This window comes from Elephas maximus, chromosome 21, assembly GCF_024166365.1.
Source record: "Elephas maximus indicus isolate mEleMax1 chromosome 21, mEleMax1 primary haplotype, whole genome shotgun sequence".
NCBI lineage: Eukaryota > Metazoa > Chordata > Mammalia > Proboscidea > Elephantidae > Elephas > Elephas maximus.
In genome coordinates, this window is record NC_064839.1 from 54,317,566 (window position 1) to 54,344,257 (window position 26,692).

At 50.3% G+C, this 26,692-nt stretch overlaps 1 protein-coding gene across 5 annotated transcripts in view; it reads left to right on the forward strand.

Moving 5' to 3' along the window:
• ACSF3 (acyl-CoA synthetase family member 3) overlaps window positions 1–26,692 on the forward strand; it is a 58,744-nt gene that overhangs the window by 19,198 nt on the left and 12,854 nt on the right. For all 5 annotated transcript variants that reach the window (XM_049864159.1, XM_049864158.1, XM_049864160.1 and 2 more), the window contains exons 5-7: window positions 1,242–1,387; window positions 10,549–10,661; window positions 16,669–16,795. In XM_049864159.1, coding sequence (XP_049720116.1) covers window positions 1,242–1,387; window positions 10,549–10,661; window positions 16,669–16,795 — 386 coding nt within the window. The remainder of the gene's footprint in view (window positions 1–1,241; window positions 1,388–10,548; window positions 10,662–16,668; window positions 16,796–26,692) is intronic.

The following is a 26,692-nucleotide window of genomic DNA, read 5'->3' on the forward strand; positions in this document are numbered from 1 at the left end:
CTCTGGCTCCCACAGTACTGTCTCTCTCCATCCTCAGACTGCCAGTCACTGAGCCGCCCTTGGCTTGGCATGTTCTGACCTTTTCCTGCCAACCCACATGCCTGCTCCTCCCCCCTCCTCCTGCCCCACTTTCCCCTCCTCCCTCTCCTTTCCTTTCCCTCCCCTCCTCCTCCTCCCTTCTCTCCCTCCCTTTCTTCCCCCTTCCCCCTCCTCTTTCCTCAGTGATGAGCTGATCCTCTGGTCGTTAGCTGTGTGGCGCCTGCTCAGCACTTCCGTAAACCAGGAGACTGGAGACCACCCCTCTGGTTCCCAGTCCTTGGGGTGAGCACAGGAAGGGGAACTGTTTCCGGGGGTGCATTTTGGATTGTCCAAGAAGAGTATTTGGTGGAGCTGCATATTGCCCCCATTTCCTGTTCCGATGCTCCTTTCCAGTCAAGACGTTTTGTTCCTGCCGTGACCCCACCTGACCCCTTGGGCCTAGTGGGCAGCCGTTGGTAGAGTGGGTGTCAGATGCTCTGGGCACAGATCTGAGTGGGGTGAGGGGCAAGTTATACCCACGTTAAAGAACCAAGGTGAGGAGGAGGCCAGCGAAGGAGCAGTCAGGGTGGTCTCCACGGCAGGGCTGTGGGCCTGTCTACTGAGTCCTGCAGTGGGGCCAGGAAACGCAGTGCCGTACTGGGCGTCCACGCTCCAGCCCGAGCTGGGTGGAAACATCCTCTCTGCTGTAATGCATAAGGGAGCGAGGTGTGAGAATGCAGCGCAGGGGCTCCTGAATGTGGTACACGTGCTGCTGTGATCATTTCCCCATGTTACGGAGCCACCGAGCACGAGGGAGAAGTGTCTCACTCAGCGCCAGGAGGTTCGAGCTTGGGCCACATGTCTCACCTGCCCCTTCCGCTCCTCAGAGCAGTGCTTTCTCCACAAATTAAGTCTTATCATAGTCCTCAGTATTATTATTGCTGTTATTTAGGACTGTTTGTCAACAACATCTTAATTTATGTGCAAATTAGTGCCACCAAAGACCCTAAGAAAATGTTTTTCTTTTACCTTTGAAGACCTGCTTACATTCTAAAACATACCCACAGAAATCAAAGAGTAATGTTAAGTTTTAGCCCAAACTACAGCTTTCATCGCTACTCTGAAAACAGTGGTACGTGTTTTCTGGGCCCTGAGGTGGAGCTGTCCTCCGTGAGGCAGCCAGGCTCCTCTAGAGCTGAGCCGCCTCTGCTTGTGTCACACAGGCTGATGGTGTCAGGCTCCGCCGCGCTGCCCCTCCCAGTGCTGGAGAAGTGGAGGGACATCACGGGCCACACACTGCTGGAGAGATACGGCATGACAGAGATTGGCATGGCCCTGTCCAACCCCCTGACCGCAGCCCGCCTGCCAGGTAGGAGGGCTCCCTCTGCCACCTCACCCCGGTGTGCTCTGAGCCCCCATGCAGGCCCATCTTCAGGGCAGCAGCATTTGGGCTGGAAGGGACAGTGGAGGGGGGAATAAGTGATACTGGAGGGGTCACTGAGGCAGCTGACCTGTGGGACCAGGCCGTCAGACCAGGGGAGACTTTCTGGGCGCTCACCAGCCAGGCTGGCCCCTCTGGGCTACTTCCTACCCTCTGGTACCCCCACGCCCCTGCCTGAATTACCTGGAGAGACAGTGAAGGAAGTAGAACCCAGCCCTCAGGTGCTTGCCCCAGTCTGTGTAGAGCACCCTCTGGGGCCCAGGCTATCCATGTTCTGACCAAGACCATCAGTTTCTGCTTCCTGCCACTGGCAGCAACTTCACATCTTACCCATTTCGTCAGGGTCCCAGTGTCCTGAGTACCCAGTGCCGCTGGCAGCCCAGGAAGTCCCACCTCTGCTGAGTGACCTGCTCCTCCCCACCCCCAGGCTTCCTGCCCTTCAGTCCCCTCTGCTTGACCAACCTTCTCTAAAATGTTCCATTTGACCCCAGGCCTTAATGGGGTTTATACACACTGGGGACTGCCAAGCCTGAGGCCGGGGGTGCTGGCTGTTGGCCTCTTCTGTACTCATTCAGGATGCATGGGAGCCCCTTCCAGGCATGTGTGTAGTCATTGGCTCCTTTTTGTTACTGAGTAGGAGTCTTCAGTGTGGGTGGACCACTGTTGTTCACCCATTCACTACAGAAAGGACATTTGGGGGGTTCCCAGTTTGGGGTGCTTATGAATAATGCCGTTATAAACATTGTGAGATGTTTAACTTTATAAGAAACTGCCACTAGCACTTGGTATTGTGTGTGTGTTCTTTTTAAGCCATTCCTACAGGTGTGTAGTGGGGTCTCGATGTGGTTTAATGTGCATTTCCATAGTGACTGTTGGTGTTGAGCAGCTTTTCATGTGCTTACTTGACATCTGTATGTCCTCTTTGGTGAAGTATCTAGTCAGACTTAACCCCACTTTTTAACTGAGAGATTTGTTTTCTTATTACTGAGTTTTGAGAGTTTTTTTGGGGGGGGGGGGCTTTAATTCTGGATAGAAGTCCTTTATCAGATATGTGTTTTTCAGATACATTCTTAATTAAGAAGTTCTGAATTCATCAATTTGTTCTTTTATGAATTATACTTTTGGTGTCATATCTAAGAAATCTTTGCTTAGCCCAAGGTCACAAAGATTTAGTACAGTAAAACCTGCCAAAGCTGGAACCGATCTAAGGTGGAAACCTGTCAGAGAGGGAAAACTCAAATATTTTCCGCTAATAGAGAGCGATTGGAAACTGTTAAGGCTGCACCCTGTTAAAGGCAGAAAACTTCCAAGACCGGCAGAAACAAGGCAGTTCCGTCAAGTTCCAGCGCTCACAGGTTTCACTGTACCAGGTTTTCTGTAGAAGTTTTATGCTTTTAGGTTTATGTTTAGATCTATGTGTAGAAGAAAGCTAACATAGATGGTGTCATCAATTGAATTGGGTCCACCAAAAATATGTGTCAACTTGGCTAGGCCGTGATTCCTATTATTGTGTGATCGTCTACCGTTTTGTCATCTGATATGATCACCCTATGTGTTATAAATCCTACCTCTATGATGTTAATGAGGAGGATTCAATCTACAAGTTTAGGTTGTGTCTTAAGTCAATCTCTTTTGAGATATAAAAGAGAGAATTGAGCAGGGAGACATGGGGATCTCATACCACCAAGAAAGTAGTGCCAGGAGCAGAGTGCATCCTTTGGACCCAGGGTCCCTGCACTGAGAAGCTCTTGGACCAGGGGAAGAATGATGATGAGGACCTTCCCCTAGAGTCGACAGAGAAAGAAAGCCTTCCCCGGAGCTGGCACCCTGAATTTGGACTTCTAGCCTCCTAGACTATGAGAGAATAAATTTCTGTTTGTTAAAGCCATCCGCTTGTGGTATTTCTGTTATAGCAGCATTAGATAACTAAGGCAACAGGCCTAAATGTTATCCTTGGAAAGGCTACTTACAAGGCTGGCCTTGGCTGCCACCTGGGAACTTGGATTTCAGGAGGGTTCCCACCATTCCTTAATTGATAAGGGTGGCTCTCTGTGCCTTGACTTTTGATACAAACACCTGCCTTCCTTCTGGGAGTCTGGAATTTTGGTAGTACCAGCCAGAGGGTGCCTATGTGACTAGCCCCCAGTAAAAATCCCTTGGCACTGAGTCTCTAATGAGCTTCCTGGTTGACAACACTTCAGACGAATTGTCACACTCGTTCCTGGGGGAATTAAGTCCTCCTGTGTGACTGGAGTCCTGGTATGGCACAGTGGTTAAGAGCTTGGCTGTTAACCAAAAGGTCAGTAGTTCCAGTCCACAAGCCACTCCTTGGAAACCCTGTGGTGTAGTTCTGCTCTGTCCTACAGGGTCACTATGAGTGGGAACTGACTTGACGCCAGTGGGTTTTGTTTTTGGCTTTTGTATGACTCTACAGGGAGAGGACTCTGGAAGTTTGTGCCTCCCCCGACCCCTGCATTTTCCCATTGCTGATTTTCTCTATATCCTATTACTGTATGACTGTGCTGAGTGCTATGAGGCCCCCTGGTATATTCTGAACCCGAGGGTGGTCTTGGGGACCCCCAACTCGATCTATGGTCCACTCTGAATTAATGTTTGTATATAGTGCAAGGTATGGATTGAGGTTCTTTTTTTTTTAACCTGTAGGTATCCAGTTTTTTTTCCTAGCACTATTTGTTAAAAAGACTGTCGTTTCTCCGTTGCTTCTTTGTTGAAAATCAATTAATTATGTATTATATGTAGGTTTATGTCTGGACTATATTCTGTTCCATTGATCTCTTTGTCTGTCCTTTTGCTAATTCCATACTGGTTTGATTGCTGTAGCTCTATAGTAAGTCTTGAAATCAGACAATCCTCCAGCTTTGTTCTTGTTCAAAATCGTTTTGGGCGTTTCTCTTCCTTTGCCTTCCCATATAAACGTTAGAATCCGGTTGTCAATTTCCGTTTTTAAAAAATCTTGCTAGAGTTTTGATTGGAATTATTATAAGTCACTTTGGGAAGAATTGACATCTTAATAATATTGACTCTCTCAATTAATTAATATAATATATTTTTAAATTATTTAGGTCTTTTAAAATTTATTCTGTGTTTTATCATTTTTAGAATACAGATTTTGTGTGTATTTTGTTAGATTTATATCTAAGTATTAGTGTTGGATGTTACTGTAAATGCTTCTTTAAAATGTTCAGTATCGGGTTGTTGCTAGTAATACAATTGATTTTTGTATATTGACCTGGTAACCTTTAAACTTACTTATTAGTTCTAGCAGCTTTATATAGATTATTTGGAATTTTCTATGTAGATAATCATGTCAACTTCAAATAGAGAAAATTTTATAACTTCTTTCTAATCCGTATGCCTTTTATTTCTTTTTCTTGCCTTAATGCCCTGGCAAGGACCTCCAGTGTGATGCCAAATAGTGATGTGGGGGGAGCATCCTGGCCTTGTTCCCAGCCTTCGAGGGTAGCGTTCGGTCTCATACCGTTAAGCATGATGCTTGCTGTAGATTTTTTGGTAGGTGCCTTTCATCAGGTTGAAGAATTTCTCATCTATTCCTGGCTTGCTGAGACTTTCTATCATGAATGGATGTTGAATTCGTCAAATCTAATTCTGCAGCAGTACATCCACAGGGAACTGCCAGAGATTCAAGCCAGACTCAGAAGAGGACGTGGAACCAGGGATATCGTTGCTGATGTCAGATGGATCCTGGCTGAAAGCAGAGAATACCAGGAGGATGTTTACCTGTGTTCTATTGACTACGCAAAGACATTCGACTGTGTGGATCATAACAAATTGTGGATAACATTTTGAAGAATGGGAATTCCAGAACACTTAATTGTGCTCATGATGAACCTATACATAGACTAAGAAGCAGTCATTCACACAGAACAAGGGGACACTGCAGTGGTTTTAAATCGGGAAAGTGTGTGTCAGGGCTGTATCCTTTCTCTGTACTTCGTCAGCCTGTTTGCTTGTCAGTCGCTTTTACTTTAGCCGCTCTCGTGGATGTGAAGTGGTATTTCACTGTGGTTTTTAATCTGCATTTCCCTGATGACTAACGATGCTGAGTGTCTTTTGGTGTGGATCCTTAATTGGCCTTTTGTATATCTTCTTTTGTGAAGTATTTATTCAATTCTTTTGTAATTGTTTTACTTGTTATCTTTTTGTTTTGTAGGAGTTATTTATATATTCTTTTGTTAGAAATATGTGTCATGAACATTTTTTTCCCAGTCTGTGGCTTGTTGTTTGTTTTGTTTTTTTATTTGTTGAAGTGAAATTTTTTATAGTTTTTAATGGTTTATGCCTTTTGTATCTTAAGAAATTTTTGCTACTGCTGAGGTTTTGAAAAGATTCTATATTCCAGAAGCTTTATGTTTCTCAGTGTTACTTTATGACCTGTCTTGAATCATTTGTGTATGTGTGTGTGTTTCAAGTGCGGAAGGGGTCATGGTTCATTTTTTTCCATATGTGTATTCAGTTGTTCTAGAAACACATGTTTAAAAGACTTTTCTATTCAACTTATTTAATACCTTTATTGAAATTTAATCTAACATGTTATCTGTCTGTGTCATGGATTGAATTATGTCTCCCCAAAAATGTGTGTATTAACTTGGTTAGACTGTGATTCCTAATATTCTGTGGTTGTCCCCCATTTTGTGATTGTAATTTTACGTTAAAGAGATTAGGGAGGGATTGTAATGCCCTTACCAGGTCATATCCCTGATCCAATATAAAAGGAGTTTCCCTGGGGTGTGTCCTGTACCACCTTTTATCTCTCCAGAAATAAAAGGAAAGGGCATCAAGCAGAGGTTTGGGAATCTCCTGCCACCAAGAAAGCAGCGCCAGGAGCAGAGCGTGTCCTTTAGACCTCAGGTTCCTGCACTGAGATGCTCCCAGACCAAGGGAAGACTGATGACAAGGAATATCCTCCAAAGCCGACAGAGTGAGAAAGCCTGCCCCTGAAGCTGGTGCCCTGAGTTCAGACCTAGCCTACTGGACTGTGAGAGAATAAACTTCTCTTTGTTAAAGCCATCTGCTTGTTGTATTTCTGTTATAGCAGCACTTGATGACTAAGACAGTCTGTTTCTAGAGTCTCTGTTCTATTGATTGATTTGTCTCTCCTTACACCATTACTAAGGATCCCTGGTGACACAATGGTTATTTACTCAGCTGCTAACAAAAAGATTGGTGATTTGAACCCATTTATCATCTCCATGGGAGAAAGACCTGGTAATCTACTTCTGTAAAGATTATAGCTGAGGAAACGCTAGGGGGCTGTTCTGCTCTGTCATGTGGGGTTGCTGTGAGTGAGAGCCAACTTGACAGTACCCAGCAACAACATACTGAGCAAATAATCCAAGAAGCTGAACTATATGAAGAAGGACATGGCATCAGGATTGGAGGAAGACTGATTAATAACCTAATAAGTGCAGATGACACAACCTTGCTTGCTGAAAGTGAAGAGAATTTCAAGTACTTACCAATGAAGATCAAAGACTACAGCCTTCAGTATACATTACACCTCAACATAAAGAAAACAAAAATCCTCACAAGTGAACCAATAACCAACATCATGATAAACAGAGAAAATATTGAAGTTGTCAACAATTTCATTTTACTTGGATACGCAATCAGTGCCCATGGAAACAGCAGTCGAGAAATCAAATGACGCATTGGGCAAATCTTCTGCAAAAGACCTCTTTAAAGTGTTAAAAAGCAAAGATGTCATTTTGAGCACTAAGGTGTGTCTGACCCAAGCTGTGGTGTTTTTGATTGCCTCATATGTGTGCAAAAGCTGGACAATGAATAAAGAAGACCGAAGAAGACCCGATGCCTTTAAATTATGGTGTTGGTAAAGGATACTGAATATACCATGGACTGCCAGAAGAACAGATAAACCTATCTTGGAAGAAGTACAGCCAAAATGTTCCTTAGAAGCAAGGATGGCAAGACTTCATCTCATGTACTTTGGGCGTGTTATCAGGAGAGATTAGTCCCTGGAGAAGGACATCATGCTGGGTAAAACAGAGGGTCAGTGAAAAAGAGGAAGACCCTCAATGAGGTGGATTGACACAGTGACTGTAACAGTGAGCTCAAACATAGCAATGATTGTGAGTATGGCATAGAACCCAGGCGGTTCTCGACAGCACCTAACAACAACAACAAAGCTTCCACACCAAAACACTGGAAAACAGCAAGCAAATTAAACCCCCGAAGTAAGCAGAAGAAATAAATGAAATAGAATATAGAAAAAAACAATTGAGAAAATAAGTAAAGCTAAAAGCTGGTTCTTTGAGAATATCAATAAAACTGCTAAACCTCTGGCCAGACTGCCAACGTCATTGATTTGAAGCTTTTTTCTGTTCTAATATGGGCACTTAGTGCTATAAATTCCCCTCTAAACACTGCTTTAGCTATATCTCAAACGTTTTTGTTGTGATTTTATTTTTATTTAATTGAAAACACTTTCTAATTTCCCTGGCCATATCTTCTTTGACCCGTACATAGGCTGTTTAGAAGTGTGCTACTTAGTTTGTAGATGTTTGGGGGTTTTCCAGATCTCTTTTATTGATTTTTAATTGAATTCCACTGTGGGCAGAGAACATACTTTGTATGAGTTTAAAATAGTTTTAAATTCACTGAGACTTGTTTTATAACCCAGAATATGGTCTGTTTTGGTAATTGTTCTATGTGTATTTTAAAGAACGTGTATTCTGATATTGTTGGACAAATGTTCTGTAAGCGTCCGTTAGGTCAAGTTGTTTGATAGTGCGGCTCAAGTCTTCCATATCCTGACTGCCTTTCTGCCAACTTGTTTCATCAGTTATCTGGAGCTGCTGTTTTCAGGTGCCATGGAGTTGGTTCCAACTCATAGCAACCCTATCGGACAGGGTAGAGCTACCCCACAGGGTTTTCTAGGCTGAAATCTTTAGAGGAGCAAATCACCAGGTGTTTTCTCTCACAGTGAGGGGCATTGAAATCTCTGAACACAGTTGGGATTTGTCTGTTTCTCTTTTCAGTTCTGTCAGTTTTTTGCTTCATAACGTTGGAGATTTGCTATTAGGCGTGTGAACATTTAGGGCTGTACGGCCTCCGGATGAGCTGACTCCCTTATCATCATGAAGTGACCCTCTTTACTCTTGGCTCTGAAATCTACTTTGTCTGATATTAATATAGCTACTCTAGATTTCTTTCGATGAGCGTTTACCTTGTGTACTTTTTTATCCTTTCACTTTTTAACCTATTTATGTTTTTATATTTTAAATGGCTTTTTTAAGGCAGTATACACTTGAGTCTTTCTTTTTTAAAAATCTGATATGACAATCTCTGCATTGTAATTGGAGTGTTCAGACCATTTAATTTTAGTGTGGTTGTTGTTATGGCTGAATTAAATCCAAAATCTTGGTATTTGTTCTTTGTTCCAATTTACTTCTTTTCTGCCTTCTTCTTGTATTAATTGAGGGGGTGTTTATGGTTCCATCTTGTCTTCTTCACTGGCTTGTTAGCTATACCTTTTTGCTTTTTTGATAGTTGCTTTAGGGATTTAGTATATATCTTGAACTTACCACAGTGCACCTTTAGGTAACATTATACTACTTCACAAATAGTGTCAGAACTCTCCCCCTCCCAGCCTTTCTCCTGTTTCTGTTACCCATTGGCGTGCAGCACCCCGGTTCACCTTTTTTCCAGGCTCGTTGACAGGCATGGACGCAGAAGTCTGTGCAGATTCCTGAGCAGAGGCCACGCCTTGGGGACATGACTGCTCTCCTGGAGCTCATCCAACACTGGGGGGCCACTTGCTGTCCCCACTGATGCTGGGAGGTGACCTGCCGTCCACGCTGACACTAGGAGGGCCAGCAGCTGTCTAGTTAACACAGACCTACCAAGGACAGGATAGGGGTGGGTGGGTCGGGACCCAGGTCACCATGGCTCCCCTACCCTCAGCGGTACCTCGTCACCATGTGGGCCTCCCTGTGACACACTGCAGGTCTGGAAACAGAAGTCCTCTCTGCCTGGAGGCTTTCATTCTCGCATCACCTTTGTGGTGCTGTGGTTAAGAATCCATCAGCATCTTCATCATGGATCTCTTCAATGGTTTATAACTTGCATTTGAGAGGGGAAAGGGCCCTACTGAACAAAGCCCAGACATGCACAGGAGCTGGGGAGGTTTCTTTAAAAAAATTCACATAAGACATATGTGGGCAGAGAGGTAGGGGAGGAGAGGTTGGTGGGCTGGCCCCCAGGCAGCAAGCCCCCCAGCAGATGCAGACACTTGCCACCTCACCATCAGGCCTGTGAGCACCGTGCCCGTACTCGCAATGGGCATGCACAACAGTGCCTCTGGGCCCAGCCCCACTCTGCAGGCCGAGGCTGATTTTTGGGGTCCCCAAGCAGGCTTCTGAGTGGGCAGTGCACACTACAATGCTCTGAGCACCTCATAGCAGCCAGAGTGCCAGCACAACAATCGAGGGAGGCAGCCACTAAGAACACTCAGGCTACGTCTTCTCCAGACAGAAGCAGCCTCCTGAGAAGCCACGCTGTGCTCAGGGTGTGAGTTGGGGTCCCAGCAGGCCTGAGCTGGGACCACCCCCCTTCAGCATAGGCATGCTCTTCCGTAGACGCTGTTACCGTTACGACATACGTGCTCCAGGCCTGATGCTCGCAGAGCACGGGTCATCAGGTGAGGCTGGGGGATGAGCGCCATAGTGGAAGTGGAGATGCCACAGGACTTGCTCTCGGTGTCCCACAGCAGACCGACGTCCCACAGTGGACAGGTGTCCTGCATTCATCTTGGTGTTCCGAGGACATGCAGTCAGTGTGGAGACTACAGGGTATCTGGTGGAGAATCAGGGCTTGTTCATGTCAGCTGTGAGTGCCATGGTCACCATGACCATCCATGCCGGTCTTGATGGGCCTGTGTCAGTCTCACTGGTTGATCTGCATGTGGCTCGAACCCCCTCTCCCCACCCTGTGCATTGGAGCCCACACATCACGATGCCCATGGGTCCTGTCATCTCTCCTTCACTCCTCTAACCCTAACAGCTCATCTCTTGTGTCCCCGCTTCCTGCAGGTTCTGTGGGGACCCCTCTGCCAGGAGTGGAGGTGCGTATTGTCTCAGAGAGCCCACAGAGGGATGCCCACTCCTATGCCGTGCATGCAGAGGGAAACGAGAGGGAGACCAAGGTACGCCGGCTCAGGGACTGTGCACAGACACGTGCTGGGGAGCCAACTTGGGGACTGTAGGAGGACGCTTGGAGGTGCTACCCTTCCCTGTCACAGCCCTGCCCCATGCCCCGCTCCTTGGCTGTGCATGGTTCCTAAGTCCTGAAATGTCTGAACATGACGCAGACTTGGCCACCTCTTCCTTCACTCCTGGCTGGGTTCTGAATTTAATGGGGAGATGGTTCCCCTCCTCAGCACCCACCCAGCCTGCCTTGCTCTCAGGCTGAGCATTTTGGGGGGTCTCCCGCTGCTCTGCCTGCCAGCAGGCGAGTGGGTCCCCTTACCCGCACCCACCTCATCCACTTATCCTGTACCACTCATCTCTCCCCTGTACCCCTTATCTCCCCCGACTCCTTATCTCCTCCCACCTTTACCCTTTATTCCCCTTCATCCCACCTGCCCCCATCTCCTCCCCACCCCCTCATCTCCCCCTCCTATCCCTTGTCTCCCCACCCCCCAAGTGCCACTGTTTGCCTTGTCCACCATGATGCATACTTCATGTCAGCTCCCCAGCTGGCTCCTTCCTGTAAGCGTGCAAGCACAGTGGCCATTGTCTGGTTATTTTTTATTTTTCGAGTTGCTCACTTACACGAGCACCAAACACCAGCCAGTGATAATGGGGCTCTGTCAGCAGATAAATGCTGCACAGCTGTACGCAACACCACCCTGCCACTGGGCTGTCCCACAGAGCAGCTTCCTCTTGTAAGGAGGCGAAGGGCCGCGCAGGGGGGCCGGACTGACAGCAGGAGGCTGCGGTGGCCTGCTTCTCTTTATTTTCCTCTAAAAAAATTAATGGTCTCGTTGTGCATCCATATGCAAGCTGTCATTCTGCATGGCAGGCTGCTCTGCTGCTGCCTGTCCTCCCCTAGCCACTGGCATCTCCGCTGCCCTCCCCCTGCTGACCCCCCACTGCCATCTGTCACAAGGCCACGTGGGACCCACAGGCAGGGGCCACAGCATTGTACCCACAGATACTGGCCAGCAGCAGCCTACTGCTCCATGTCTTTTGGGGCGTGGTGGGTGCCCTAGTCTCTATAACAAGCCCATCGGGGGTGGCACTGACCCCAAATGGCAAATGGACTTCAGCTGCTCCTCTGGCCCCTCTGTCTAGCCGCACGCAGGCCGGCACCCAGGGTGTTCTCTGAAGGACGTTGGGAGACCCAGCATCTAAGCAGTTGTGCAGCTTTTCTCCCATGAGTGTCATCTGAGCATGGTGACAAGCATGTGTTAGTGTCCTGTGGTCTGGCCGGGGGCAGTGCTGGGGTCTCGAAGGCTGCAGCCCCTAGCACAGGCAGTTCCCTAGGGATCAGACTTCTCCTGTGGGCCCTTGTCCCCTCTCCCACCTCCCCGAGCCATTCAGAAGGACACCAAGCAGCAGTGGGAGCCCAGGGGGGCTAAGAAGGGACCCAAGCAGAGACAGGGCTTGAGGGGGGCCTTCCCTGCCTGCCTCCCCCCACCCCCACATGTGCTTCTCAGCCCTTCATGCTCTCCCACCTCCACCTGGCACATGGACTGCCCATCTGGACCCCAGCATCTTCTCCCAGCAGTGTCATCCTGCAGAGGGACCAAGTTGCGCTTTGGGTTGAAGTTGTTGAGATGCCCATGTATTGGGGTTTGGGAGGTACCGTGTTCCTCTGGGACTCCTCAGCAGATCTTTGCAGACATCACATAGAAAAGAGTGGTAAGTTTGGCAATGGCAGCTCTCAGGACACAAGCATGTTCCGGGGACAGCGACGCTAAGACCCCCGGCCATGGTCGCTCTCGGGGTCAGGGGGTGTCACCACGAGCACGTTCTGGGGGCACTGACTCCTGGCCACAACCACTCTCAGAGGGAAGTGTTGCCATAACCACTGGGGGCAGTGACACTCTGACACCCAGCCATGGCTGCTCTTGGGGGGAGTGTCACCGTGAGTGCGTTCTGGGACAGTGATGTTCTGACACCCAGCCACAGCCTCTCTCAGAGGGAAGTGCTGCCTTAAGCATGTTCTGGGGTCAGTGACACCCTGACACCCGACAATGGCTGCTCTTGGGGGGTTTTGTTGCTGCGAGCACATTCTGGGAACAAGGACACTTTGACACCTGGCCACAGCTGCTCTCGGGGTTTGGGGGGGTGTTGCCACAAGCACATTCCAGGGGCAGTGACTCTGACACCCAGCCATGGCCACTCTCAGGGGGTGTTGCCATGAGCACATTCTGAGGACTGTGACTCTCACACCTGGCCACAGTTGCTTTCAGGGAGGAGTATTGCTGCAAACATATTCCAGGAGCGGTGACACTCTGACACCTGGCCACAGCGCTCTCGGGGGCGGGGTGTCTCCATGAGCACATTCTAGTGGCAGCGACGCTCTGATACCTGGTCACAGCCGCTCTCGCAGGGGTGGGGGGGGTGTGTCCATGAGCACATTCTGGGAATGGTGACACTCTGACACTTGGCCACTGCTACTCTCAGAGGGAAGTGTTGGCCGTGGTGCTGGCAGCCCAAGTATGGCCGAGATCATGAGGACCAGAGAAGAGGGTGCTGGCTGGGACTGCAAGTAAGGCCCAGCCTCTGAGGCCACCCTAATCCTGCACACCCAGTTGACCGCTGCCATGTCCCTAATACCCAGAGTTAGCACATTGCCCCAGCCTTGACCCCTGACCCCCACATGAGACAGGAGGCTTGGTGTCGGCACCTGCTCATAGTTGGAAAGTGGGTTGAATTTTGTCCCCAGAAATGCATGTCTACCCAGAACTCCAACTGGACTTTATGAATAGACTCTTGGCAGATGGGGTCCTGCCTGCCTCATCCTGCTCTGGCGGCCCAGGAGCTCTTTGGCCTATGACTGTATCACCCCAGTCTCTGCCTTCGTGGGCAGGTGGCCTCCCCTCTCTGTCTGTCTGTCTGTCTGCTCTTCTGTCTCTTATAAGGACAGTGCCATTGCTTCCATGTGCAGTCTCTCCAGGCACTGGTTGGATTGGGGAAGCTGCTAGAATCCTTGTAGGGTAGACATGTTCAGAACCCCAGTGTGGACAGTTATTTCTGCTGTGAGATTCTTTCAGGAGCTCATGGAGCTTGGCCTAAGGCATGAGAAAAGGCGTTCTTGGTGATTTTTTAGGTAGCAGAAGTCTTCCTGCCCTAAAAAGAAACTAATGGTGGCCCCACATGATCTACTATCTGAAGTGGTTTGGGTTCCTGGGGGAGGCATGATGGACAGACATGGATGGTCACTCAGCTCCCGGCCCACTCAGCTCCACCAGTCAGTTCTCTTGCACTCATGTTCAGACAGAAAGCCTAGGAAGGTCCAGTCCACCTGCACCGCATCCTGGAAGGTACCTGTGGATTAACGTGGTCTGAGAGCCCTCCACGCACTGTCTTAACGTTCGCCACTTAGAGTAGCTTGACATGCCGGCACTAAACCGCCCTCGTTGGACACAAAGGAAAGGACTGCAAGCAGAACTCCACCAGCAGAGTCCAGCCCAGATGGCCTGTAGCCACACCTCCCCACTCATCTCAGAGCAGTTGGTGCAGAGTCCTGCTTGAGACATGGCCACCGTGGAGCTCAGCCTAGATCCGAGAGGCGGGACCCTGCTGTGCCTGGGGCCCTGAAGGGCAGTGTCTTAGTCATCTAGTGCTGCTAAAACAGAAATACCACAAATGGATGTCTTTAACAAAGAGAAGTTTATTCTCTCACAGTCTAGTAGACTAGAAGTCCAAATTCAGGGCGTCAGCTCCTGGGGAAGGCTTTCTCTCACTGTCAGCTCTGGAGGAGGGTCCTTATTATCAATCTCCCCCTGGTCTAGAACCTACTCTGTGCAGGAACCTCAGGTCCAAAGGATGCTCCTGGTGCTGCTATCTTGGTGGTATGAGGTTCCCCACTGTCTATTCACTTCTCTTTCTTTTTATCTCCTGTAAGATAAAAGGTGATGGAGGCCACACCCCAGGGAAACTCTCTTTACATTGGACCAGGGATGTGACCTGAGTAAGGGTGTTACATCCCACCCTAACCCTCTTTAACATAACCCAATCTTGCCTCATTAACCACAGGCAGAGATTAGGGTTTACAACACGTAGGAAAATTATATTAACCACAAAATGGAGGACAACCACACAATACTAGGAATCACGGCCTAACCAAGTTGACACATAATTTTGGGGGACAGAATTCAATCCATGACAGGCAGCGTGTGTGTGATGCTAAGCACACCCATTCAGTCCTGTGGTGCAGGCCTTCACTAACCCCGGGCAGGGTAAAAACAGCATGGGGGCAGCGTCTGACCTCTTCTAATCCCACAAGGGGGAAGGAGAACCAGGATCAACAGCACATGAGGCGGAGGCCAGACAAGCCTCTCTCCATCATCTTCACTAATTCTGACACCAACCGTCCCTCGGACATCACTCTCTACTTCTCTGCTAGTTTTGATAGTTCACTGCAATGGCCACACAGAACTCACAGACCATACTCACAGTTATGGCGTTTATTAGGGAAGTAACAGTTACAGTTCAGGCTCAGGAACACTCAGGATACAGTTCTTCCTTCAGGACAGCCTCTTCCCAACCATGCTCGAAGGTACGCCTCTCCCTGGCCACAGGCCTCTCCCCAGAGGCACTCAGCTTTCTCTTTGTGGGCTGGGAAGCCCACCACGCCATCTCCTGCTGCCAGGTCTCTGCTTCCAGGTCTCTCCTGCCACTGCTTCTCACCATCTTCAGGGTTACAGCTTGCTCTTTCTCTATGTCTCTCTCTCTCTCTCTTTCAGTCTTCTGCTTCCAGAAGCTTCTCAGCACAGCGATCCCTGGTCCAAAGGATGCGCTCCCTGCTCCTGGCTGTTCTTCCTTAGTGGTGGTAGGGTTCTCCTCTCTGCTCTGGAATTGGCTGCCTTTTAAGGCAAAACTGACCAATCCCCTTGGTGGGCTACAATTACGCTATCACAAAGTCCTACCCAATCACCTGGGTGGGAGTTACAAGACCATGGCTAGAAAAAAACCAAAACCAAGCCCACTGCTGTACAGACGATTCTGACTCATAGTGACCCTGTAGGACAGAGGAGAGCTGCTGCATAGAGTTTCCAAGGAGCACCTGGTGGATTTGAACTGCTGACCTCTTGGTTAGCAGCCATAGCACTCAACCACTATGCCACCAGGGTTTCCATGGCTAGAAGGCCACACACAAAAGTAATCAGTCACACTGCAGGTGGCAATCAGGCTGGATCTCTTGTCCCAGAGGGAGGCATCCAGCTGAGGGCAGCTCAGTTCCCCTCTGGTTCCTGACCTAGACCCCTCTCCTCAGGCTCGGCACTTGATGAAGCCACTCCTGCCTTCAGCTCTGATCCTAGGACTGACGCTGTGCCCTCTAGCTCACAACAGCTTAAATGCAAGTCAGTCTAGGACAGGCTGGTTCACATTGAAGGGACACTGTCTGAGGCAGCAGGGTCTGGGGTCTGTGCGGCCCCATCAATAGAGTGGACAAGCCCCACCCCCTGCCAGCCAGGCACTTCTTGGAAGCACTAGTGGTAGACATGGGGGCCAGTCAACAGCATGTAGCGGACGTGGGGGCTGACTGGTGGTGTGCAGTAGACGTGGGGGCCCTGCTGATGGCGTGCAGTGGATATGGGGTCTTGGCTAACAGCATGCAGTGGATGTGGGGGCCAGCCAACGAGGCGCAGTGGACATGGGGGCCTGGCCAAAGGTGTGCAATAGACATGGGGGGCTGGTAGATATGCGGGCCAGCTGATGGTGTGCTGTGGACGTGGGGGGCTGGCTGATGGAGTGTGGTGGACATTGGGGCCTAGCCGAGTGTGTGTCGTAGATGTGGGGGCCAGACAACGGCGTGCAGTGAACTTGGGGGCCGGCCGATGACATGCAGCAGACATGGGAGCTAGCCAATAACGTGCAGCAAATATAGGGAGTATGGGGCCTGCAGTGGGCTCATGGGGACCCTGACGGAGAGGTGCGCACTCACCTCTAATGCATATTCTCTCTCACCTTCTACAGGTGACCCCAGGCTTTGAGGAGAAGGAAGGGGAGCTTCTGGTCAGGGGGCCCTCTGTGTTTCGAGAGTACTGGGACAAGCCAGAAGAAACGAAAAACGCATTCACTCCGGATGGCTGGTTTAAAACAGGTGGGACCCACAGGTGGGGTCCCCAGCAGGGGTGGGATTGAGGTCACCACACCAAGTGTCTCTAGGGCCTGTGGGTGAGGGGGGTGGGCACCTTGAGGGAAGACCATCTGTTGACGGAAGTGACCACAGGGGAAGCACCTCTGGTGGCAGCCAGGGTGCGTAGACACTTGTCCTCAGGTGTCCCCAGCATATCCCTGCTGTATCCAGAGACAGCTCCCTGAAATGGTGCAAGGACAGAATTGTGCCCTGAAAGTCAGAAGAGGCAGTGGGGCAAAGTCAGCACTGCATTGCCATGATTCCCGGCACCAACACCCCAAGCACACAGTGGCCATGGCTCCAGGAGGCCCCTTTCCAGTATTCCACTGTCCCTTGTGGGTCTGCCCCGACTCTTGGTTTGGACTCCCAGCTTTGTGTTCAGGGCTGTGTCTTCTCGATGGGACAGAGGATGTGGGCTGTGCCAGGCCTCTGCTCAGGGATTACTGGGGCTCTGTGCATGTGTGCTTGTGTGCACACCTATGCACATAAACGCACATACATGTACATGCATGCTCAAGCGCTTCTGTGTTTGGTGAGCACTCATGTCTGTCATGCTCTGAAGCTGTGTTGCTCGTCACCTGGTTTAAGCAGTGGTCATGAGAGCTGACGGTAACCTCAGTATGACTCAGAAGTGGCCCCTTTCTGAACTCCTTGAGGATAGCCCGTGCGTCCTGGAGGGCCACCTCTGTCCTCCGGGTGCCTTGGTCACATCACAGCCACCCAGACGGTGCCCTGGTGGCCCCAAGCCATGCCACTCAACCTGTCATCCTCCTGCCCCAGCACCCGCCGCCACCTCACTTGACAACAGAACATTCAGAGCTACTGTCAGTGCCAGGGGAGGGAGAGGCCTGCGCACCTGCACCTTGAGGCACCTGTCGCAGGCGTGATGTTCTGTGACCTGGTAACACTACATGGAGAAGTGATTCTCCAGGTTCCAGAAACTGTGGGTGGAAGTAGATTCTGTGAGCTTCTTCCCCCTCCCCGTCTCCTGCCCAGCTCCTCTGCAGCCGAGAGCCCCTAGTCAGCACCCCCATTTCCTGCCCTCCATCACAGGGCTCTTCCTGTCCTCTTCCCTTCTCCCCCTCTGTACCCTGAAGCAGATCTGAGAGGGAAGCCAGGGAGTGTTGGGGAAAGAGACAGGCATCCCAGGGGGGTATCTAGCACCCCAGGCCCTTGCGTGTTGTCTGTTTCATCGGCTTGGAGCAGTGCAGACAGAGGGGACGGGCCACATTGCTCAGCCAGCCTTCGCCTGGAAACTGCCACCGTCTGTGCCCAAGGTCACAGAGGAAGGGAACCAGGTGAGTGGGCAGGGCCCCCAGTAGTGTTGGGGTGCTCTGGCACCCAGCAACCCCATAAGTTTGAAAGCCCATAGAGTGGAGGCCTCCAGGGTAGGGGCAGATGGCCTGTTCTCTCCTGAGGACTGGGGACACTGAGTGGCTCCTGCTTCCAAGGGGGCAGCACTTACGGCTGACAGGTTGGTCAGGGCAGTTCCAGTCCCCCCTGCAACGCCAGGGCCACCTGCAATGGCATTTCTCACTCGGTTACCCTCAGCAATACATCTTTCTGCCGCTTCCCCACTTGCCAACAGCTATGGTCAAGGATATCTCATCCACATAGGAGGAGGTGGCCATGGAGCAAAGCTGTGGACGTCATCCCTCTCTAGATCAGCTGAGGGCACTTGGCCACTGAGGTTCTCCATGCCAGTTGAGGGTCACTGGGTTAGCTGAGGGCACTGGTCTAAATGATGGTCTCCAGGAGCCCTGGCTGTGGACCCCTGGGCTGACCAGAAGGGTGTGTGTAGAGTCACAATGTTCAAAGAATGGACGTCACGTCAACCCTGAGGGCAGGCTGGTGCGTGGGAACTCACACACTGGTAAGTGTAGAGCCAGATCCTAGTGGCCGGTGGGACTGCCTGTCCCCAGGCCTGTGGTTTGGCTGGAAAGCCGTGGTGATACCATGTGCCCCCGAGCCTCTGTCTGACTGTAGCAGGGTGCTGTGGCATGTTAATACCACCCTCACCAAACCCTCTGCAGATCCTGTCAAAGGGCCTAATCTTTCCTGTCCAAGTGTGAAGACCCTGCTCTGCACCAGCCCGGCCTCTCTTGCACTCCTACTGGGAGCCCATTTATTCTTCACTTCAGATAGAGGTGCAGGGGTTTCTGTGCCAGCACAGGACCTAGCCTGTGGCTTGGCCCCAGCGAGGCTTGGTGCTGAAGGAGGCCATGGTGCAGTGGGCCAGTCATGCTAACATCGCTGGGTCCTCGCCTGATGAGCGTCCCATTCAAGAGGAATAGCATGCATTAATTATTGTAAAGAGATGTCTTCAGGAGAAAATGATTTTGAAATTCCGTTTAATTTCATTGTGATGCGCTGCAAACAGGAAGGGAGTGTGTGCTTCTAATTGGCTCTCGGGGGTGCGGCCTGGGAGCCCGAGCCTTTGTCACAGGCCATTAGCGACACAGACTGCATAATGAGAGCCACAATCAGCACACAGCTGCCGCTCCTGCGGGAGAGCATGATGTTAAATAGAAATCAGAGGAATCAAGCTTAACCCTTTGCTTGCAGAGGCCTGGCACAAGCTGGGGAGCCACTGTCAGCTGGGGAGGGCCAAATCCCCAGTCTGCCTGGCTGTAGCCCCCCCTGTGTGCAGAGAGCAGGGCCAAGTCTGTGGTATACCCAGCCACAGCACCCCCACAACATTCAGAGAGAGGATGGAGTCTCTAGTCCACCCAGCTGTACCCTCCACCCCCCACCCCCATCCAAAGAGCAGGGCCAAGTCCTGGTTTACCTGGCCACCATCCTCCCACCACGTGCAGAGAGAAGGCCAAATCCCTAGTCCACCCAGCTATGGGCCACGACCCCCCAGTGTTCAGAGAGCAGGGCCAGGTCCTTCTTCACCCAGCCACTGCCCCCTCACGTGCAGAGATAAGGCTGAGTCCCCAGTCCACCTGGCTGTGGTCCCCCACGTGCAGAGGAGAGCAGGGAGGCTGACTGCTCCACCCCAGCCCTGCCCAGCATTAATTTGCTGACCTCGGGAGAAGCATGGGGGCGCTCCTGCCAGGGCCTCGTGGGCCTGCTTGGGCATGAGGTCAGTGGTTTCCCTCAGAAACTGTTCCAGCAGCCAAAATGATCTCCACGGTCCCTCTGACTTCCATTCTGAGCCTCTCTAAATCTGGAGAGAACCGACTTAAAAATTGTATGGGCTCAACTACAGGTCCCAGGGCAGGTGGGCAGTGGTTTTAGGAAGCCAGGCATCCTGGGGGCTTCAGACTGAACTTGCTGTTCCAAGCTCTGGTAGCACCGGCCCCTTGGGGAACTGGTTTGAGGGTGGCAGGGAGTCAGGAAGGGTTAGTGGATGGGCCTGGAGTTCTGGCACTGGGGAAGGTGGAGGTTCTTAGAACCCAGCAAGTGAGGAAGCTGGGCAACCAAGCACCCTGAGGAACCAGCCCTCAGATTGTTGGAAAGGAAGGTGGAGACAGGAAGGTGTCCCACCTGAGTGAGGGATCCACGGGAGGGAGAGTGGTCGCAGGTGCAGCCTCACCTGGACCCTTGGCAGCCTGGACTGCGGGTGCATGCAGGGGCCCGACTACAGGGGCAGGGTTGAGATGCAGGGATTGGGGACTGGGCGGAGGAGGAGACCATGCCAGTCTTGTGGCCTCCCCCATTACCAAGAAAGCAAGAGCATCCTCAGGACCCGCCAGCATCTCTCTTGTGCCCTTAGCCTGCAAGCACCTCTGGTGTCCCTTGGCCTGCAAGCACCTCTGCTGTGCAGGGCCCTGGGCAGGTATGACATCCCACCTCCATGGAAAGGGGGCCTGCATGGGAGTGTGGCATCCTCAGCCCTGCAGATGCCACAGGTAGGTGCCTGGTGGTCCTTCCTAGACCCCCTACAGGTCTAGTTCATGGCTGGCTTTGGGGATGCAGACTCAGCTGATGGGGGCTGGAGTAGGCTGTTCTCAGGCATTAGCCCCTCCACCAAGGGCGGGCAAGCACGTATGGGGGTTGTCAGGCTGGTTGAATCACCCAATGTGCTGCAGCATCAGAGCGTGTGTCCCCAGTGTGGAGAGGGGTCAATACAGTGTCCCTGTCACATGGTATGGTGCTCAAGAGCATGGTGTCCCTATCACAGCAGGCCACGGTCTTCGTGTCACACTGATTGCTGTTTTTGAGGCTTCCCTCTCCCGTTCAGAAGGGCTCCCTGACAGCTCTTGAATCGGAAAATTGGCTTCATTTCCCATCTGCAGGTGCCATGCTGGTTTGACATGGCCCTGCTGCTGTTGAAAGGCAGTTTCAGCTCTGTGGGCCAAAACCTTCTGTGTCCACACAGCCCCAAGCTGACCCAGAACCAGAACCAGAACCAGACATGAGAGCACCCTCGCTGGGTGCATGGGGTCCTGAGCCTTCAGTGGAGTTCCCTCTGTAACACAGAGCCACAATGTCCATGTGTTCCTTTCCCAGGATGTACCAAACAGTGGGCACCACCCTGAGGTTGGGGTGGGCCGTGGGGAGGTCAAGGAAGGACTGGGAGAAGGAATAGCTGCAAACATACAGAGCAATACCACTGTGGACGTCTACAGTCCCCCAGGGCCAGTGCTGACTGGGAACTCATGGCACCCGGACTCATCTCAGGGGTATTGATTATGTAGCATCTTAAAGAATACTTACCTAATGAGAAGTAAATGTATTTGTAAGACATACTCAGATAATCAGAAAAAAAAAAAAAAGACTAAGAAAAACCATCCAAATATGAACAGGGACTGTGAGGAGGGAATTCTTCCTTCTGATTTCTATGGATTAGCATATGTGATTGTTAAGGTTGCGTGTCAACTTGGCTGAGCCATGATTCTCAGTGGCTTGGCAGTTATGATGTAGTTTGGCAGTCATATGATGATGTGATCACTTCCGTGATGAGATTTGATATAATATGATCACCTCCATGATGGGAATCTGCTGTAAGTAGCCAATCAGTTGAAAGGGAGGTTTCTTGAGGGTGTGGCTGTATCCAATATAGGTGGACTTTCTGGCAAGGCTTGCAGGGTTTTGCTTGCTCTGGATCCTACAGTCGGTTCCTGTTCATCTGACCTCTGGTTCTTGGGACTTGAGCTAAGAGCTTACCTGCCCTCTTACCTGCCGATCCTGGGATTCATCAGTCTTCACAGCCTGTGAGCAGGAGCCCTGCTGTCTGACCTGCTGATCTTGGATTCGTCAGCCACTGTGGCTACGTGAATCAGGAGAAGCCTCCAGCCTGACCCACGGTCTTGGGATGTTCCAGCCTCTACAACCACATGAGCCATTTTCTTAATATAAATCTCTTTCTATGTATATATTAACGGAAACCCTGGTGGCAGTTAAGTGCTACGGCTGCTAACCAAAAGGTCAGCAGTTCAAATCCACCAGGGGCTCTTTGGAAACTCTATGGGGCAGTTCTACTCTGTCCTACAGGGTCGCTATGAGTCAGAATTGACTCGATGGCAACGGGTTTGGTTTAGTTTTTTTTATGTATATATACATATTACTGGTTTTGCTTGTCTAGAGAACCCAGCCTGAGACAGCATATAATACTGTTTAATGAGAGGAAACTTTAAAAACATTTATTTTTCCTAAAAATCACTAACAGATCAGCAGAAAACAGAAGCCTTCATGCGAATCAGTGTGCACATGGAGGGAGACTTAAGTCTTCCGTGGTTTCGCAGCCTTATGAGGCAGCAAGTGAGGGCTGGGTTTGCACACACTGAAGAAACGTGTCTGTAACCCACTAAACCCCCATGGAATAAATAGGCAGAGGCAAAACATTTGCAAAAGAGAAGTGCAATTGACAAAAATATGTATATGTATGGAAAATGTTTCACTTCCCTCATGATGAAAGGGGTACACTTGGAAACTTCTTTTCACCGGGTTGGCAAAGATTCTTAAGAAGTTGAGGCTTAATGGCAGCGAGACAGATATGTCTCTACACTGTGGGTAGAATTGTGTATCAAGAATTTTTTTTCTAGGAATATAGCCAAAGAAAACACCCAGAAGTGTTCCAACATTGAGGCATAAAGATGTTCATTGCGGTATTACTTATAAAAGTGAGACACTGGCAACGGTTGTTCAACAGTGCAGGATGGTAAATACAATCACCTGTACAGTGGAATATTGTGAGCCATCTAACTCACATCTTGAAGAATATTTAATGAGATGAAGGGAACTCCTGCTGGGGAGTGTGTGTATGTGTATGTGCATGTTGTGGGTGTCCTGTGTGCTTGTGCCATGTTTGTATGCCGCACAGGTGTGTGTCCGTGTTTAGATTTATACGTGCAAAGTACAGAAACACTGACTGCTGCTTCTGGGGGATGCTCTGCGTGACTTTTGTCTCTTCGTTTGCTTTTCTTCCTTCTCATTTTTCGTTAATAAGCTTTGTTAACTGTTATAAACAATTCTACATTGAAGTTCACACTTTTGGTGTGAAGCAGGCCTTGTAATAACACTTTGCAAGATGGCAGACTTGCCGACACATGGGCATATGGTTTGTTCCATTCACTTCTCACCCAGGCGACTCATTCATGGCTGTCCTGATAAGTTTCTCTTTCAAGGAGCACTTTTATTTCAATGGATCAATCATCCTGAGAAAGTAAGGGAGCTGATGTAGAGTGTCAGTGAAGGCTACAGGTGACCATCAATCCAGGGCAGTGGGAATGACTTCGTATCATCTGACCTCTGTGTCTCCTCGGTGGGGGTCCTGTGTCTAACTCACGGGGCTGTGGGGGTTTGTGGTAGACGCCATGGTGGAGAAACTCCGTTGGGGTGAAGTGGGGCCATGTGACCTGTCTCCAGAGCCAGCACAGGATGCCAGCAGCGTCAGGATGCTGCCTCTTCTCGTGGCGGCCGGCAAGAGCAGAGGTGGTCGGAGTGGAACCCACGGGTACCTGCAGCCTCTGGCTCTTCTAGTGTGTGGGCGAGAGCCAGTACAGGTGTGTCCCCTTCTCAGAATTGGTCAGGGCTGAGGGGGGGTGTCACGTCAGCATGCAGAGAGAAAACTGTCCCTTCTAGAACTTGGGCTTTCCCAAGATGGGCCCCAGGAGCTATTTCTCACCACTTCTCTAGAAATGAAGGTCCGAGCAGCAGGTGATGTGTTTTCAATTACAGATTTGAGCTGAGAAAAGAAGTGCCCTGGATTTGAACATGGTGCCTGAATCCTTCTCAAATTGGTGTATCCAAGCTCCATGGAATGAGATTTCATCGATAGCTGCATTGTATCTGTCAGACTAAAGCTCCCTGATTGCGCTGCAGATCAGAGGAAACAAGAATCTTAGTAATGGAGGTTCCAGCTCCGGTACGAGGCATTTCGGTCACCGCATTGTAAACAAAGTAACAGTCACTTCACCGCTTGATGTGTGTTTTCGAGTAGCACTGTGTCTTAGAAGTGACCCTCTCTGGAGCCATGAGGCCATGTGGTGCTGGAGTATTGAAGCCCTTGTTTGTGCCTCAGTGAGACTTCGCCAGGGGTGCTGTTGAAAGTCAGCTCTGAGGCCCTCGGCCCTGTGATGGACTGGGTCCAGGAGAAGCAGACCACAGATCCCCTGTTGAGACAGACACAGACCCTCTACTGGGCACGTGTGGCCCCCAGAACACTCCATGAGTTGGCAGAGAAAACCCACCCGGAGGCCTAGAGACAAGAGCAGGAGCCCACCAGAAGGTGTCCAGTTCCAGACCTCCATGGCATTCTGTAGGCAGTGTGGGACTGGGCTGGGGCAAGGCACCGGATGTTGAGACGGGAACCTCATGGCATCCCTCCCACTGCTGGCCTTCCTGCTGGAGGAGCACGTCACGTGAGTGGCCAGCAGGGGACACCTGGCCCTTCCCGTCTATGGGCTCAGGAAACCACAGAGAGAGAGGACACATGAGTTCCCCAAGGCTGAATCTGGGGACCACTCTGCAGGTGGGGATGGGCCAGCCCCACCCCTGGCAAGGAGACAGGTCTAGGCGAGTCCTGGGTGCTGGCACAGGTGCCAGCATGGCCTGTGAGGCCGCCCACAGCAGCTGAGTCAGGATGGGTGAAGACAGTTGCCCGGGCCACTCCCACCTCTGCACACCCCCACCTCCAGGGCCTCTTGAGGGGTCTGTGCGGCACTGGTGACCATACACAGCAGGTCGAGGGTTGGAAGGAGACCCCCGCACCAATGTCTCCAGTGGCACAGGTGCTTCCTGGGCACAGGAGTGTCTGCACATGAAACAGACCCACACCTGAGCACCAAGCAATGGGACGTGCAAGCAGAATGGCAGTGATTCGCATCCTAATGTGCAATTTCTCCACGTTTGTCTGCAACGTTTGTTTCTCATCGTCATAAATTTGGTTAATACAAATTCTTTCTTTAAAAAATTATTGCTTAATTATAATCTGTTGCAGATGTTGCCATGACTTACGTGTGTGGTAAGCCCACACCTGGGGAGGGCCGGTGCTCCAGGAGCCTGAGAAAGGAAAGCACTCCATAAAACTTCCTGTTTTCAAGCGACGACGGAGTCACAGGAAGGTGCAGATCTAGTACAGGGAGGTCCCGTGTACCTTTCACCGCCGGTCCCCCAGTGTTGGTGTCTCAGAGCACCACAGTGCCGTGTCAGCGGCAGGGAGCAGACATCATGTAGTCCACAGCGCCTGCTCAGATGCCATCAGTTCTGCATACACTTGTGTGTATGTGTGTGGTGTGTGTGCACGTGTGGACGTGTCTGTGCATGTGAGTGTGCATGTGTGTAGCTCTCTGCCATGTTGTCTCACATGTAGATCCATATGACCACCACCACAGTCTTATTCAGCACCACAAGGCTCCCCTGTGCTATTCCTTTGCACCCAGACCCACCACCTCCCACCCCACCGCTAGCCCCCGACAACCACTCCTCCGTTCTGCATCCCTGTGATTCGTCATCTCAAGAGTGTGATGTAATTGGAATCATACAGTACGTCATCTTTGGGGCTTGGCTTTTTTCACTCACAGAACTCCCTGGAGATAGTTCTCTCCTTTTCGTTGCACAGTAGTGTTCCGTGCTATGGACACACCACAGTTTGTCCACTCAGCATTGAAGGACGTGTGGATTGTTTTCAGGTTTGGGCAATTTACAATAAAGCTGCTGTGAATGTCTGTGTGCGGGTTTCTGTGAACATGTTTTCATTTCTCTGGGATAAATGCCCAGAGGTGCAGTTGCTGGTGGTATAATTGCATGTTTGCTTTTAAAAAGAAACTGCCACACTCTCTTCCAGAATGGCTGTACCATTTTATACACCAGCAATGTACAAAACGTCCCGTTTTTCTGCATCCTCACCAGCATTTGGTGTTACCACTGTTTTTTATTTTAACCACTCTGATGAGTGTGTGGTGGTATTTCGTTGTGGTTTTTTACCTTGTATTTCCCTAATGGCTACTGATGTTGAACTCTTCTCATGTGCTTTTTTGCCACGTGTGTATTCTCTTCAGTGAAATGCCTCTTCATATCTTTGCCCATGTTCTAATGGGATGTGTGTGTGTATGTGTGTGTGTTTACTGTTGTGTTTTGAGAGTTCTTCACACATTCTAGATACTAGTCCTTTGTCAGATGTTGTTTGCAAATATTTCTCCCAGTCTGTAGCTTGTCTTTTCATCCTCTTCCCAGAGTCTTTCAGACAGCAAAAGTTCTCAATTTTGATGAGGTCTAGTTTAACCATTTTCCCTTTTATGGCTCATACTTTTGGTGTCAAGTCTAAGAACTTTCTGCCTAGCCCTAGGTCCCAAAGACCTTTCTCCTGCAATCCTATGTCTTCTTCTAAAAGTCTATAGTTTTGCATTTTACATGTCTGTGTTGAATTGTGGAATTGTTTACAAACGTGGAACCAAGACCCCCCTACCCAGA